Genomic DNA, 18,350 nt, shown 5'->3' with positions numbered 1-18,350 from the left:
GCATTGGCAGGCGATTCTTAACCACTGCGCCACCAGGGTAGTCCCAATTTTCAGTTTTTTAAGGAAACTCCATACTGTTCTCCACAGTGGTTATATTAATTTACATTCCCACCAACAGTTCAAGAGGGTTCCCTTTTCTCCACACCTTCTCCAGCATTTATTGTTTGTAGTTCTGATGATGGCCATTCTGCCCAGTGTGAGGTGATACCTTGCTGTAGTTTTGATTTGCATTTCTCTAATAATTAGTGATGTTGAGCATCTTTTCATGTGCCTCCTGGCCATCTGTATGTCTTCTTTGGTGAAATACCTATTTAGGTCTTCCGCCCATTTTTTGATTCGGTTGTTTTATTTGATATTGCGCTCCATGAGCTGTTTGTATATTTTGGAGATTAATCCTTTGTCTGTTGCTTCATTTGCAAATATTTTCTCCCATTCTGAGGATTGTCTTTTTGTCTTGTTTATGGTTTCCTTTGCTGTGTAAAAGCTTTTAAGTTTAATTAGGTCCCATTTGTTTATTTTTGTTTTTATTTTCATTACTCTAGGAGGTGGGTCGGAGAAGATCTTGCTGTGGTTTATGTCAAAGAGTGTTTTTCCTATGTTTTAGCTCCATTTTTCTTTCTCAAGATTGCTCTGGCTATTCAGGGTCTTTTGTGTTTCCATACAAAGCATAACATTTTTGGTTCTAATTCTGTGAAGAATGCCATTGGTAATTTGATAGGGATTGCACTGAATCTGTAGATTGCTTTGGGTAGTATAGTCATTTTCACAATGTTGATTCTTCCAATCCAAGAACATGGTACATTTCTCCATCTGTTTATGTCATCTTTGATTTCTTTCATCAGTGTTTTATAGTTTTCTGCATACAGGTCTTTTGTCTCCCTAGGTAGGTTTATTCCTAGGTATTTTACTCTTTTTGTTGCGAAGGTAAATAGGGTTGTTTCCTTAATTTCTGTTTCTGATCTTTCGTTGTTAGTGTATAGGAATGCAAGAGATTTCTGTGCATTAATTTTGTATCCTGCAACCTTACCAAATTCACTGCTTAGTTCTAGTAGAGAAAACTCAGTATTTTTAAGATGTCAATTCTCCTGAAATTGATCTATAGTTTCAGCACAATTCCAATTAGAATCCCAGAAGTCTTTCTTGTAGAAAGTGATCAGCTAATTCTAAAATTCAGATGAAACTGCAACGGGCCTAGAACATTCAAAACAACTTCTAAAAAGAACAAAGTTGGAAGACTAATACTACTGGACTTAAGACTTATTATTAAAAAGTCCAGAAATAAGTCCACCCAAATATGGACCACTGATTTCTAGCAAAGGTGCAAAGGCAATGCTGTGGAGAAAGAGTAATCTTTTCAACAAAAAATGCTTGAACACTGGATATCCATATGTAAAAAGACAAACTTCAATCCATACTTCACACCATATGCAAAAATTACTTTCAAATCGATCATAGACCTAAATGTAAGGGTTAAAACTGTAAAACTCTTAGAAGAAAACAGGAATAAATCTTTGTGACCTTGGGTTAGGCAAAGATTTCTTAGATATGACACCAAAAGAAAGATCCATGAAAGAAAAAACTGGTAAATTGAACTTATCAAAATTACGTGCTCTTCAGAAAACTAGTCAAATGAAAAGATACCAGGAGGCAGTGGTAAGAATCTGGTGGAATTAGAACTCTCATACACTGCTGGTGGGCATGTAAAAAGATACACGTGCTTTGGAAAAACGACCAGCAGTTTCTCGCAAAGTTAAACATACATCTACCATAAGATCCGGCGATTCCACTCCTAGGTATTTAACCAAGGGAACTTAAAGCAAATGTCCGTACAAACCCTTCCACATCAATGTTCGCAGCAGCTTTATTTGTAATAGCCCAAGTCCGGAAGCAAGCCAAACAGAGGAACAACCCACTTGATATCCATAATTAAGTGAATGGATAAACAAAATGTGTTATAGCTACACAATGGAATACTACCCTACAATAAAAAGAAATGAACCATCAATCCAGGCAACAACATAGATGAATTTCAGAATAATTATGCCAAGTAAAAGAGTATGTAATATATATGTAAAGAATATGCAAAATATATGTTTCAATTTATATAAAATCCTAGAAAATGCAAACCAATTTATAGAAACAGAAAGCAGACCAGCGGATACAAGGGGACAAAGAGAGGTGAGAGAAAAGGGGTTTCAGAGGGGTATGAGGAAAATTCCGGGGTGGATATGCTTGCTATCTTAATTGTGGTGATGGGTACATGGACGTATATACATCTCCAAACATGAAATTTTAAACTTTAAATATGGTAACTTATTCTATGTCAATTATACCTTAATAAAACTGTTTTAAAAATGTAAAATCTGCCAGTACTAGGTCCATATTCCCCCAAGGGCAATAACAGCCTGAATGGCAAGTGTTGCTGCCCTCAACCAGTATTTTCTTTTTTAATTAGATAGTTCTTGAGCTTTTTTTTTTTTTAAAGAATTACTTAATTTACTATTTAGTGTTTCAACTTCCATGATGAGAAACTTCCCTTCTTTTTTGTTTTGTTCTCGTTTTTTTTGGCTGCAACATGTGGCATGAAGGACCCTAGTTCCCTGACCAGGGATCGAACCCATGCCCCCTGCAGTGGAAGTGCAGAGCCTTAACCACTGGACCACTGGGCAAGTCCCTTGAGCTAGTTTTTTTTTGTTAATATCTAGGTAGAAATTTCTTCCTGTTTCAGGGATGATTTTCTCCCAAACTGGTTTCTTTAAATGTCTTTGGTATCTGTAGTCATCGTGACTAGATTTTGTTCTCTGTGGTATAGTTTGGGGAAATTACTTGATTTTTTTTTTTCATCTGAGACTGGTTTAAATTATGGTTAAAGGTTGGCTACTACATTCTATTAATTTCTTTGTTGCCTAAGTGAAGTGGTGTGTGTATATTGACATGTACGTCGTATTTTCAAGGTCAGAGGGAAGAAAGAGTTCTGCTAAAGTTAAGTATAGTTCTTGTATAACAACCCCGGTGGTCATTTAGGTAAGGAATTAACTTTACTGAAGGAATACCAGTATGGTCTGCACTGTTCTCTCACTAGAGGTTTCTTCTGTACCTGCTAAGATTTAGTACCAATAGATAAGACTTTTTGATTTTTCCGACTCTCACTACTGATGTCATTCTCATTCCCTAAACCTAATTACCTTTAAATTTACAAGTACCAACACCTTACTTTCCCAGTACTGCTTTTAGGACGGTGACAGGGGAGCCAATCATGACATCAAGCCACTTAAGAATTTGCTGTGCCTTTTTTTATGGTTACAATTTCCTTAATTCCAGTTAAGTGCTGATACTGAATTTTTGGGCTACTTTTACCACTTATTTGGAAGGAGGATGTGTTTTTTTTGTTTGTTTGTTTGTTTAATTTTTTATTTATTATTTATTTATTATTTTTATTTTTGGCTGTGTTGGGTCTTTGTTTCTGTGTGAGGGCTTTCTCCAGTTGCGGCGAGTGGGGGCCACTCTTCATCACGGTGCGAGGATGTGTTTTTTAATGGTATATCCTGTACTATGCTTTATGCTGTTGTTGTTTTTTTTTCTGATTACAAATGGGGCATTTATAAATGCTTGAGGTTTACAATACAAATCTTTTCTGGGCCACATCTACATATTTTCTTCACGATAAAGTCATCTTACAAATATTTAACAAAGACAATGGAAATTATAGCAGGAGTAGATTGTAACTAATTAAATACAGTTGATCTACTTTAGGAAATAGTGACCTGGAATATAGGTAATGGAACAGGTTTCTCAAGTCTGGCTTTATGATGAGAACCTACAGAACTTTCTGCTGATTAGACAAAGGGGCCACACTCTGCAGAGATTTTGACTCAGTAGGTGCGCATGAGTAACAGATTCTACGGTTCAGTAAACTAGACTTTTATTTAAAGGGAGGAAAAAATCCAACACTGAAGTATCAAAGCATAAGCAATACTTACCAATACCGGAATTTTGAACCTAATGTAAAATAATGTGCAAAAAAATTCTTTTGAGGTGGAAGTGGTCTGTCCAAACGGAAGAATGTGTGATGTTCTACACATGCTTTCCACAAGTTTTTACATGCTCTGTAATTCACCATGTTAAATCCCAATAATGTTTCTCTAGATTCATGCTGTAATAAATGACAAAATGCAGAGAATATCATGAGAATGTCAGGATCTAATGCTCCATTTAATTTATTTTTTACAGGTAAATACTCTACCCTTACAAACACTAACCCTTCCTGTGTCTTTTTTGCTTATCCAATAAAAAAGCAGTAAAATTAATGGAAAATGTGGACCTCATTCGGTAATATCACAACTCATAGGAACTTTTATTTTAGAACACAGAAACAAATTTAAAAATTGATATATATCTACTTTCAAAACTTAGTAGCTATAATTATTTCAAAATACAATCCTGGCCCACAAATTAAACTTTAAGATAAATCAACACACCTTTCAACAATATCTCTAAACTTATAAATCTGTCTAGATTGTAAATAAGTAAATAAAAACATTCAGCACTTCTGAACATTATTTTGAAATTCTTATTTTAAAATAAGTAGTAACAAGGACTCCCCTGGTAGCGCAGTGGTTAAGAATCAGCCTGCCAATGAAGGGGACATGGGTTCGAGCCCTGGTCCGGGAAGATCCCACATGCCATGGAGCAACTAAGCCCGTGCGCCACAACTACTGAACCTGCGCTCTAGAGCCTGCGAGCCACAACTACTGAGCCCACATGCCACATCTACTGAAGCCCATGCGCCTAGAGCCCGTGTTCTGCAACAAGAGAAGCCACCGCAATGAGAAGCCCGCGCACCGCAACAAAGAGTAGCCCCCGCTCGCCGCAACTAGAGAAAGCCCGCGCGCAGCAGCAAAGACCCAACACAGCCAAACATAAATTAATTAATTAATTAATTAAAAAGTTAAAATAAGTAGCAACAGAAGCATTTCTTTGATTTTTCTTTAAAAATTTGGCACAAATCACTATTTAAATAAATAGTTTCACTGAGCTATCCATAGCAAGGCATACATGCCAAGGTGCACAGCTCTGATTTCACACGGTGACGGCAACCAGGTCCAGAAACGGACTGTCAGCAGCACCTCTGAGCACCTTTGTCTCCCGTTCTACCAGCTGACCTCTACACATGTGCCCGCCTTCTGTCTTTTATGCCCACAGGTTAATCATGCTTGTCTCTCAGCTTTACATACACGGACTCATACATGTATGTCTTTAGGTCTGACTTCTTCTGTTCAATATTATGTTTCTATATTCCTCCGTGTAATTGTGAAGCAGTAATGGACTCATTTCATTCTACACACTATTCTCTCATACGAACAGACCACAGTTTATTTATCTGTTTACTGTTGACAGACATTTAATGTTTCTAGTTTGGTGATGTAAAAATGTTGTTCCTATGTGTATTCCTGTATTTTGTCTGACGCACGTAGGTGCGAATTTCTGTTGCTGGGTCGTAGATGTCACGTGCTCACCTCTAGCCGGTAGCACCCAGCAGTCCCCCAGAACGATCAGCTCAATAGACACTCCCTTCCGCCAGCATGTATGCACCTCACACTCCCCCGTCACCGCTTCACCCATCTCTTTGTCCCACTGTTCTGGTGGCTGTGTGAAATTATCACATTCTGGTTATAATTTGTATCCCTCTGATGCTTAACTGAGGTTCAACAGCTTTTCATGTTACTGGCCACGGAGATATTCTCAGTTCTGGAGTGTCTGTTCAAGTCACTAGCATACTTCTGGATTGGGTTGGATATACAACCAAGGACATACATGGTGTGTGTGTATTATTCACATATTCTGTGCCATTTGACTTTCTTAATCATGTCTTTTGACGAACATAGTTCTCAATTTTAACACAGTTCTAGTTACTGATCTTCTCCTTTAATGTTAGTTTCCCTTCTATGTCCTATTAAAGCAATCTTTGCCTATCAAAAGGTCATGAAGATATCTTCCATGACTAAAATACAGTAAAATGCCCATGTATAAATATTAAACTGTGATGTCAGAAGATGATATGCTTAAAATATCACTTCTCGATCACCAGAGAATTCTTAATTATGTTTAACAGTTGCTTTGTATGCACTAACACTACCTCAGAGAATGGTTGTGAAGATTAAATGATATGAAAATGGTTGATATATTACCAGGCACACAGTAAGACCTTAAGAAATGTTAGATACTATATTATTATTATTACTAACAACAATAGCACTATAATGGGAAGCAAATTGGAAAAGTTGACTTAAATACCACCTCCTACCAATATAATTATCAAAGTAAAATGTTTGTTCTCTAGTTTCCAGATAAGATTTATTATATTTTATTCCTCTAAACATTCACTGAAACATGTACAAGAATGTTCATTAACAGCATTAATCATAATAGCAACAACATGGAAATGGCAAAACTGTCCACTAACATAGTAAGAATGAATAACTAATGTATGGTATATTCATTCAGTAGAATTCCACAGCAATGGAGCAAACTATCGCTATGTGTAACAACATGGATGAATCTCACAATGTTAAGGGAAAGAAGGCAGATAAAAATGAAAACATTCTGTATGATTTTATATTTTAAAATTCAAAACTAAGCAAACTAATCCATGATGATACAAATGAGAATAATATTTACCTTTTGGGAGAGTTAATGACTGCTAGTGGGCGTCAACTCCATTAGCAATAATACCAGCTTCCAGGATGGTAGTAATGTTCTACATAATAACATTGTATATTATATACTTATCAAGCACTATACTCAATTTCTGTTGGTTTTATTTCAATAAAAACTCTCTTGAAATAAAACTTCTATGTTTTGTGAGTATAAATGATGAATCATAGTCAGTAGATCAATATCCTCTATAAAATACATTTGATTCAAATATATTTTAAGGCTTTGAATACATTTTATTTTATTATTTATTTATTATGTATTTTTGATGTGGACCATTTTTTTTAAGTCTTTATTGAATTTGTTACAACATTGCTTCTGTTTTATGTTTTGGTTTTTTGGCCTCAAGGCATGTGGGATCTTAGCTCCCCGACCAGGGATCGACCCTGCACCCCCTGCACTGGAAAGCGAAGTCTTAACCACTGGACCGCCAGGGAAGTCCCTGAATACGTTTTATACACATACAAACATATAAACATCCTGAAATGTGCGTTAATTTGTCAAGACTTCTAGTAATGTCAGTCAAAGGATAAGGTTAATTTAATTTGATGAAATAGATAAAATCATTTATAAGATGAAATTCGTTCCAACACTGTACTTTCTGTGATAACGTGTTGTATTTAATACACAAAAAGGACATCACTAGTCCAACAAAGGGAGGAAATGTACTACACGTTCATGAACTAGGAACAAAACTAAATGCTCAGAATCCCCCAAATGAAATGTATTCATATGTGAAAGGAAGTGCTGTAGATTTAGTTTTAAAAAAAAAAAGAAAAAGAAAAAGGACATATAAATGCTCAGTTACTGACCTCATGAATGGACCCTGGGGATGACAATGAACATCACAATTGAGATCAGTTTCTAAGTTCAAGAGATAGCAGAACAGATATCTAGAATAACTTCTGATCAGAACCACAGAAACACTAGGGAAATACTTTGCCATAAAACATGAATTAATTAACTGAGTAGGCAGTTATTAACAGTATTAATAACATATTTACTTGCACTAAAAGTTCTGTAATGAATGACGACTTATTTCTTAAAGGACTTAATTTATGTTAATAAGATCAACTCACCAATTCTTTTCTCAGTTGAATAAAAAACTGTTTGCACTTAAAAGAAATTTTTACAATCTTCAACCTGGATAAAAAGAGAATGAATTGGAGTATTTAAAATATTGAACAAAGATAAAAATATTAATCAAAAAAATTAAAAAATAATCTTTTAACTGTATGTTTAGTAATGTCTAAATATTTAATTATATATACATATATAAAGTACATAAAGAATCTAAAGTTTTTGGTGCTTCGTGAAAAAATAATTAGAATTTATATGCTCAACTGAGCTTAGTTTTATCAGAACATTTGCTGTAAACTATACATTTCCCAATTTTGTATCTAAAGAAATACATAAAAACACATATCACAAGTTAAAATTTTAAGAATACCAATAATATAGTTATTTACTCTTTAAAACTGCAAGTAGTTTTCTGCACGTTAAGAGCTTGGAAATCACCACTCCATCCTGGCAACAAGTAAAAAGCTCAACAGATTGAAAAATCCACAACTCTTCTTAAATACACAAGGAAGGGAAGAGCACAGGGCAAACTGCTACCCCCAAGATTTGAGAGACCAACAGCTGAGTACAGGGAATCAGAGCTTCCCAGAGAAGAGTCAGGAGCAGAAACTGCCAGAGGAAGCAGTGCCAGGGCAGGAAAACCTGAACTGTATTTTATGAGTTGTTGAAGGCTCAGCGTGGTCAACCCCGAGAGTTAAAAACCCCAAGAGGCCCCAGTCATAGGGCAGCCCTCACGGTATTGTGAGATTTAGCTCTAGAAGCTCAAATAGATTTCGACAGTAAATACCAAAGTAAAGTACCCTCCGATTTCCAACAGGGAAAGGGAAAGAAACCATGTGAACTAGGCCAGAGCACTCTGCTCTTAACAAGGCCTACGTTTAGGGGAAACTCGTTAACCAGAGCCTGACCTGGGGAAGGAAAATACCCAAGTCCAGCCCACTCTAGCCATCCTGTCCCACCCAAGGGGAGAGGAAAAAAATGAGAAACACTATGAAGCTCAGTCTAGAGGCCTGGGCTCATTAAAACACTGAGAGCTAATCACAGGACTACAGAACACCCCCCTCCGTGGACACCTCACCACCACATTACTAAGAGCCTATTTACAGCGTTCCTGTTACCAGGGTATCGTATCTGCCCATCAAGAAAAGATTACAAGGCATACCAAAAGGCAAAAAACACAATGTAAAGACAGAGTAAGCATCAGAACCAGATATGAGAGGAATGTGGGACTTATCAGACTGGGAGTTTAAAACAACTATGATTAACAGGCTAAGAGCTCCAAAGGATAAAGTAGAAAGCAAGAAAAAAGAACAGACGGGCAACATAAACACAGAAATGAAAATCATAAAAAAGGACCCCAAAATACAAAATTAATATGCAGAAATCTGTTCCACTTCTATACACTAACAACGAACTATCAGAAAGAGAAATTAAGGAAACAATCCCATTGACCATCACATTAAAAAGAATAAAATACCTGGGAATAAACCTACATAAGGATGTAAAACCTGGAAAACTATAAGACACTGATGAAAGAAACTGAAGAGGACACAAACAGATGCAAAGATACACTGTATTCTTGGATTGGAAGAATTAATATTGTTAAAATGGCCATACTACCCAAGGCAATCTATATATTTAATGCAATCCCTATCAAAATACCAATGGCATTTTTCACAGAACTAGAACAAATAATTTCAAAATTTGCATGGAATAGATACATATATATGTATAACTGAATCACTCTTCTGTACAGCTGAAACTATCACAACATTGCTAATCACCTATACTCCAAAATAAAATGAAAAGTTAAAAAAAAAATTTGTTTGGAAACACAGAAGACCCCGAATAATCAAACAATCTTGAGAAATAACAGAGCTGGAGGAATCATGCTCCCTGACATCAGACTATAGTACAAAGCTACAGTAACCAAAACAGTCTGGTACAGGCATAGAAATAGACACACAGATCAGTGGAAGAGAATACAGAGCCCAGAAATAAACCTATGCTCACATGGTCAATTAATCTATGACAAGAAGACAAGAATATACAATGGAGAAAAGACAGTCTCTTCAATAAATGGTGTTGGGAAAACTGGATGCTACATGCAGAAAAATGAAAACTGGACAACTTTCTCACACCATATACAAAAATAAATTCAAAATGGATTAAAGACTTAAATGTAAGACCTGAAATCATAAAACTCCAAGAAGAAAACACAGACAGTAACCTCTTTGACATTAGTCTTAGCACTATTTTTTGGATATGTCTCTTCAGGTAAGGGCAGCAAAAGCAAAAATAAACAATGGGACTACATCAAATTAGAAGATTCTGCACAGTGAAGCAAACCAGCAAAACAGAAAGGTAGCCTACCAAATGAGAGAAGATACTTGCAAATGATATATCCAATAAGGGGTTGATATCCAAGTATATAAAGAATTTTTTATACAACTCAGTATCAAAAAACAAATTTGATTAAAAAGTGGGCAGAAGACCTGAATAGACATTTTTTACAAAGACATACACATGGCCAACAGGGACATTAAAAGGTGTTCAACATCATTAATTATCAGAGAAATGCAAATCAAAACTACAATGAGATACCACCTCACACCTGTCAGAACGGCTACCATCAAAAAGACAAGAAGCAACAAGTGTTGACGAGGATGTGGAGAAAAGGGAATCTTTGTGCACTGTTGGTGGGAATGTAAATATGTGCAGCCACCATGGAAGACAGTATGGAGGGGCCTCAAAAATCTAAAAATAGAACAAGCATATGATCCAGCAGTTCCACCTCTGGGTATGTATCCAAAGAAAATGAAAACACTAAATCAAAAAGATTTATGCACCCCTGTGTTCATTGCAGCACTATTTATAACAGCCAAGATATGGAAACAACCTAAGTGTCCATCGATAATGAATGGATGAAGAAGATGTGATGTGTTTGTATATGTGTGTGTGTATGAATATTACTCAGCCATAAAAAAAGAATAAAATCTTGCCAACTATGGCAACATGGATGGACCTGGAGGGTATTATGAAAGTGAAATAACTAGAAAGAGAAAAACAAATACCTTATGATTTCATTTATACGTGGAATCTAAAAAAACAAAAAGAGACTCACAGACACAGAGAACAAACAAGTGGTTGCCAGAGGGGAGAAAAGGGTGCAGGTAAAGACAAAAATGTGAAATGGATTAAGAACACAAACTTCCAGCTATAAAAGAAGTCATGGGGAAGTAATGTATATAGAGGGAATATAGTCAATAATACTATAATAATTTTATATGGTGACAGATGATAACGGGACTTACTGTGTTGATTGTTTCATAAGGTATAGAAATAGTTAATCACTATGCTGTACACCTGAAACTAATATAATGTTATATTAATTATAACACAATAAAAAAATTTATTGAAGCTTGTTTTATGGCTCAACATATTTTCTCTCCTAGTAAACAAACCATGTACCCTTGAAAGGAATGTGTATTTTGCTGTTACTAGGCATAGTAATGAAACAGGAGGGAAGGGGAGCAGGGCACGACCTTTGAAAGAATGACATAGCCATAGGATATGACAGAAACTGGTAAGAACTAACTAGATCCAAGATGGCGGAAGATTCGACTTCCAGTAGACCTTGAGCCTCATTATATGCTCATTGTAATGCATTAGCTAAATGACACTCCCACCAGCTCCATGACAGTTCTGAGGCCAACCATAAATGGCCAAAAGTGGGCGGTGGCCCAATTCCTGGAAATCTCTGCCCCTTCCCCCAAAATAGCTGGAATAATCCCCACTCATTAGCCTATGAAATTACACAGCCCATAAAAACCAACCACACCATATTTTGGGGCCTCTTGCCTTCTGAGATGGCCCACCCTCTGTCTGTGGAGTGTGTTTCTCTCTAAATAAATCCACTTCTTACCCATCACTTTGCCTCTCACTGAATTCTTTCTGCTATGAGACATCAAGACCCTGAGCTTCATTAGGTGCTGAGACCAGGTGTGTGATCTCAATTAAAAGACAGTGGGTTCTGGCTGGTTTTGAGTCCCCGCCCATGGGTTCAAGTGCAATCTGAGTCGCACAGTTTCAGTATTGTTTATCAATTAAGCCAAGAGATTTGATACTGCTTGAATCTATTTCAACTGATTTTTTATTGTCTAGTTTTTGTATTGAGCTCTGAGAGGGATATGCTCAAATCTCCAACTACGATTGTAGAATTGTCTATTTTTCCTTATTTTTTGCTTCATGTATTTTGAAACTGTGTTATTATGCACATGTATACTTAAAACTGTTGCTTGTCTTTTATCAGGTGCATGGGGCATACTTTCCTTTATCTGTGTGTCCTGTAATATTTCGCTGGCACCCAGATGTTTTACATATTGCATCGTAGTGAGCGTAAGTATGTGTTTCCCACCTTCCCAGCTTCCTGTTATTCGGTAGTTTACTTGCACGGACTCTATCTTCACCCCCAACCTCCAGTTTACGCTTCTGCTGCTGCTCTTCAGGAAAGCACAGCTCTGGGTGTGCCCACAGGAATGCTGAGGTGACCAGGGGTACTAGTCACCCCATTCTCTCAAAAACCACACCCAGCTGAGAACGCCTCTAATTGCCAACACACTGCTCTATTATTTTCAGCAGCGCCCTGGGCCATGAATTCCTTCAGGAACGAATTCAATCACATTGTGACTGTTGCAAAGGGACAGTCTCTGAGGCAGGCACTTGAGGCTATTTGCTCTACTATCCTGCTTTCTGTCCCTCTGGTTGTCTTTCGGTTTCCCAAGACAGTCCTTCTTAATTAGCCTGAGCTTTGCAGTGACTTAAGTTGTGACGCTTTGTTATTATACAGGAGCCCTGGTGATGTGTCAGTTAAGTCTGGGGCTGGGGAAGAACCCGTCTTTAATCCTGTGATTAGGCCTCGGGTTTAGTGGTCTGGGCCCCTTGGCTGCACCCTTCAGTGCCCCTCAGCTCACCCTTCCCTAGCTGAAACAGGAAGTACAGAGAGGGCTGGAAATGGGTACTTCCCTTCCCCCACCTTGGTTAAGCTCTGGTAAAACCCATGTTGGTTAAGTATTGGTAAAATATATTTCCTTGAGGGCAGATCTTGGTAAAGGAGAACAGAAAGCTCTGAGCATATTTCAAAATGGTTACTTTCCTGCTCAACTCCCATCCCCTGCCCTTCGAGCGCAAGTGGATTTTTCTCCAATCTTCGCCCTGAGATCCTGGTGGGGTGCCTGGTAGTAAAACTCATGAGAACGAGGGGTCCTTCCTAAGTAAGTTAGTCCAAGCTAGTCTCTGCTCCGTCTCCAGCAATTTGTCAATCACCCTGTACGTACTTCTACCAGGGGCGGCTACAGAGGTGGTTTCCAGTCCTGGTAAGTTGTCATTCCTTGTATTCATCTGTCTCTCCAGTTTTCAGAGCTGCAGTATGCCCTGTATCCTCAATTCTCTGAGGGATCTAAAAAGAGTTGTTGATTTTGAGTTTTTTCAGTTTTTTTTTTTTTCTTGTGAGGACAGGGGTGACAACTTCCAAAGTCTTTACCTGCTGGACTGGGAACCAGAACTCTCTCCTTCCCTTTTCATTTTACTAATGATGTTTTTTGATGAGCATTAATTTTAGTGAAGTCTAATTACAGAATCCAAGTAACTCCCAATTCAGTATTCAACATTTTAAAAGTATGAACTTGAACTGGATAATTTAGGGATAACCATATGTGGAAAGAAATGAGGAATATATTTATTACATGGAACATTACTTTTTCTACACATAGCTCTAATTTTGAGAGAAGAGGTAAGTGAGAAGCGAGTGTTTCAGAAACTGAAAGACGCAGGTTTATTTAAAGCTCTGCTTCATACTCATCATACTTGTTAACACTGGCCCAGTCAGCTTCTCTGGCATTTCCCAGTCCTTATCCATAAAAACAATGCTAACAACATCCAAGTTGCAGGGTTATAAGGTACAGATAAAATGCATTAAAATCCATGAGTGATTTTTTTCCTACCTTATTAATCTTATAAAACTATCAGCTCTAAAACGTCCACCTCTACTCAAAACTCCTTATTCATGTAGAAATTTGGTAATTCCGAGCTGTAATCATAATCAGTTTTTATCAAGTGATTTTTATGATTTCCTCAAGGAGACTTACACAATACTTTGCTAAAATATCAATTTAAGGGCAATGGCAATTCTACAAACACTAATTTGAATAAAGATGATGAGGCTGAAATGGTCCCTTATTCACATGTAGTATTAATAAGTATGTTGCTTTTGCGAAAATAGATCCATACTTTAAGAACTAAAAGTAAACCATGTATTTGATGATTTTCACAGAACTTAATGATTGATTTTCCTTGGAAATCAATTGATATTGGACCTTTAATCATGGCAATTTGTGGTATACGTATAAATGTACTCCTAATGTTGTAGTATGTACTGCTATGAGTAGTTAGGATCAGAAGAAATCCTTATGTTCCAGGATGATGTACATCTAGTAGCTTCAACAACTTTAAATCCCATCTATTTAGTTTAATTCTTGAAAATAAAAATTTAAAGGAATACTATATAGTATTTTCCAATCAATATCTTAAATGCTCACATTCTTTTTTTTAACCTAACTTGTGTGATAAAGACTTATAAACATGAGTTCTATTTCTCAACATGAAACTACCTTCAAGAATATTTAATAATAAAATAATACACCAACTCCTCAGCATATGGAATATATAAGATCCTTCACAATCTGAATCTAATTTCTCTCCTAAGCAACAGTATCTTAAATTCTTATGCCCTTGCTTCTGTCCTCAGTGAAGACAACTGAAAAAAAAAATCAAACCAAATATCCCATCATCTCCTCAACTTGCACATCCTTTCTTACTGTTAGGCGCCTGCAAATGTTTGGTACCTTTACCCCGAATTCCCTGACTGAACCCTCTATACACACATACCTCTTCCATACTTCCTCCTCACTGAAGAAATTTCTATTCATCCTTTAAAAACCATCTCAAATACCATAGGGCCATTACAATTTTCCCTAGTGAAATTATATCCTTGGTGTTTCCAAAGTAATTTGTCAAAAACTCTTCTAGAATCCTTATTGTATAATTTTGAAAATACAGAAAAATTTAGATTATCATTTTAACCACATCACCTGAAAAGAATTTATTTCTGATTTTGACATTTATAGAAAATGTAAAATTAATAAAAAGTATTTTTAACTGTCTTTAGTAAAATCAGAAAAGTATTAAAATTGAAGATGCACATTTACCATTATGAAAGTCAACAACTGTAACTATCTTTTCTGAAGCATTTAATTTACAAATTGCCTTATTATGTTTTGTAATTAATTTTTATGTGCCCACTTTTAGGCAAGGACCATGTCTTGAACTGTTTTGTATTCTCCTCTGAACATAACACAATTTGAATTATATAGGAAGAACTTAAAAGATGTGAGATGAAACACTAAATGACCTTTGATTTTCTTTTATGAGCTTTACAGAGGTATAATTTATATGTAAAATGAAATATCCCAATTTTAGGCAAATAAATCAATGAGTTTTGACAAATGCATTCAGCTGTGTAACTACCACCCACCCAAACCACCATGTAACAATTTCCATCCCCTGAAAATGTTCCAATGGCAACCAAGGGTCTGCTGTCTTTATACTGTGTGTTCTCTAGAATTTCATATAAATAGAAACAAACAGTACGTCATCTTTTGTGTCAGGCTTCTTACACTTAGCATAATGTTTTGAGGGGAGGGTCACCCATATTGTTTAGTGTGTAAAACAGTTCATTTCTTTCACTGCTAAACAGTATTCCATTGCAAGTGTAATTTGCTTGTCCTTTCACCAACTGACGGACACCTGGAATTCTGTTTTGTGCTGTTATGAATAATACAGCTATGAAAACAGTGTTTAAATCTTTATACAAACTTGTATTTTCATTTCTCTTGGGTAAATATCTAGGAATAGAATTGCCAGATTATATGGTCAATCTATGTTTAACCTTGAAGAAATACCAAACTGTTTTCCAAAGTTGGTCTACTAGTTTGCATTCCCACCAGCAATATATGAGATTTCTAGGTGCTCTGCTTCCTTGCCATTACTTGGTATTATCATTCTTTTTAATTGGAACTATTGTAGTGGGTGAACAGTAATAAGTTCACTGCAGTTTTAATCTGTGTTTCACCAATGACTGAGCATCTTTTTGTGTACTTACTTGCCATCTGTATATCTCCTTTGGTGGAAGTATCTATTCACATATTTTGCCTATTCTTTTTAATCAAGTTGTCTTATTACTGAGCTATAAGAGTCCTTTACATTTTTTTGATAAGTCCTTTATCAAATATGTATTTTATAAAAGACTTTTTTGCCTTTTCATTTTCTTTACAGTGTCTTCTGGAGAGCAAAAATATCTAATTTTGATGAAGTTCATTTCATCAATTTTATATTTTGTATTTCATGTTTTCCTAGATAGTGACCTATTGGGGAAATTTATGTTTATTTTCTCAACGTAATTGTGGCAATTTTCTAAAATAATAGCTTCTGTCAGTTATCATATTTCTATTAGTGTTATATAAGTGACTAATTACAAAAACCTATTAAATAATAATCAGAGATATTGAAAAACCTGGACCAATTCTTTTAGGAGATATAAAGAGAAACAGATTGATACAATATCCTTCCTTTGTATTTGTTTCCTCCCCTAGAGAAAATCATGGTGTTTGTTTTTAACAACCCGAGTTACTTATATGATACTCACACAAGGGATATGTGACCAATATGATCTCTACAATTTTCACGCTGTCCCCTTAAAGGGAAATGGCAGGTGCTACTTCTCCTTCTTCCTCACTTTGGGCTACAGAAGTGACGGTGAGTGGGCCACTGGACGGTGAGGACAAGGACAACATGCTAAGGACAGCAGAGCAATGACACAAAAGAAGCATGAGCTTTAAGCCCCATGGAGCCACCATACTTCCCTAGTACCAATTTAAACCACTGTAATAAGGGGCCTTTGTTGCGGCAACCATGCCCATGTTCCAACTAATAAACTAGCACCCACTGAATGCATTTGAGTGAAGTACCGTATTCAGAACAACTGGCACAGTGTGAGACGCAGAGTAAATATGACAATATTAGCTATTACACTACAGTACACATTCAGAGATTGTCTAAGAGAAAAATTCGCAAAGTAGTATTTTCTTTAAACTAAGACACTTTTGAAACAAATAATTCAATTATTTTGGTATCTTCTGGTAGATTCCAAGTAAGTGGACAAAGTTGTATGACAACATTAAATAGCTCAACAACCACTTTCTTTAATATGAATTGTATTTGGTAATATAATGGTACAAGCAAAAGTATTGATGGAAGTTCTTACCATGGAAAGGTATTCATTCGTACTCTGTTCTTATAAATCAGAATTCCTCCTGACATCACTCCAATCATAATTTCATTGTTACTTTGATCCTTCAAAAAACAACAAAAAAAAAGAAAATGGCAAATCTAAAATAAACTGTTAAAGATACATTTTAAAAATATGATTAGTTTTTTTACACAGTGTGACATTTCATCAAAGGCAACAGTTAACTGAGTAATATTTACAAATCCATATGGTTAACTGTTACATCATAAAAATAAAGGACATACTTCAAATCAAACGTAAATGTTGCATTATTAAAATTTATTAATCTAAAGCAAAAATGATTTCAGGATTTCCCACAGTTTATAAATGGGACTGACTCTTTGATATAGAAAATCAAAGACCTTCTCATCTTATAGAATGATAAGTTAGTACCCATCTTTCCATTTCTAAAACTATTAAGGTCCAATTACTGTGTAAATATGGTGGTAGGATTGCAAAAGTGAATAAAACCTGGAGTTCAGAGTTTGGTGAAGGGCAACCTGTAATAAAATAATATTTCCAATATAATGAGAAGTTCTATAACAGACATAATACAACAAAAACATTATGGGAGTATAGAGTGGGGACAATTGTTGGAGAGTTTGGAAGGCTCCTGAGAAGGAAATTTGAATTGTGCTTTGACGGGTGAGTTCTCATGCTGACTGATCCAACATGAACAGCTGACCTGCACTATTAAGAGAATGAGTGGAATTAAAACTTTTCTCAGCTGCTAATCAGTCTTGAAATAGCTCTGCTTCTTGACTTGAAACATACTACAGGCAAACTAATATAGCAATAATGCTTTTATCCCTAGCATTTATGTGATCAGAAGATGGAACTAATTGATGAAAGTATAATCAAGATTCTGTAATTGTCTCCCTAGGAAAAAAAACCTTTAAAATGTAGTTTCAATAATGTCTAATTAAATGAAATATTACTAAATTAGCCTGTTAGGTAAGCTAACATGTAGTAAGTGGCCAAACACAGCAGTGTATGTTAATTTGTCTGGCTGCTCCTTTTCTTCTGCAATAACCAGCACCACTGCACACTATTATCAGAGTCTTAAATCACTGTTCAAAGGACATCAATCAGAAGTCTGAATCAAGATGGCAGGCCCAGCCTCAAGGACGGCGACTTAATATATGCTCCGGTT

At 36.1% G+C, this 18,350-nt stretch overlaps 2 protein-coding genes across 5 annotated transcripts in view; one reads left to right on the top strand and one right to left on the bottom strand.

Annotated features, from left to right (window-relative positions):
* The window catches only part of LOC309662282 (uncharacterized protein), a 226,470-nt gene that overhangs the window by 76,527 nt on the left and 131,593 nt on the right, over window positions 1-18,350 (top strand). The gene's annotated exons all lie outside the window — the stretch shown is intronic.
* Window positions 1-18,350, bottom strand: part of PTPN4 (protein tyrosine phosphatase non-receptor type 4) — a 174,994-nt gene that overhangs the window by 60,310 nt on the left and 96,334 nt on the right. For all 4 annotated transcript variants that reach the window (XM_082464732.1, XM_082464734.1, XM_082464735.1 and 1 more), the window contains 3 exons: window positions 17,174-17,262; window positions 7,794-7,857; window positions 3,981-4,153 (listed from right to left, as the gene is read on the bottom strand). In XM_082464732.1, coding sequence (XP_082320858.1) covers window positions 3,981-4,153; window positions 7,794-7,857; window positions 17,174-17,262 — 326 coding nt within the window. The remainder of the gene's footprint in view (window positions 1-3,980; window positions 4,154-7,793; window positions 7,858-17,173; window positions 17,263-18,350) is intronic.

This window comes from Balaenoptera physalus, assembly GCF_965194825.1.
Source record: "Balaenoptera physalus genome assembly, chromosome: 6".
NCBI classification, from domain to species: Eukaryota; Metazoa; Chordata; class Mammalia; order Artiodactyla; family Balaenopteridae; genus Balaenoptera; species Balaenoptera physalus.
The sequence above is the reverse complement of the archived record's forward strand: the minus strand, read 5'-3'. Positions and strand labels throughout refer to the sequence as shown.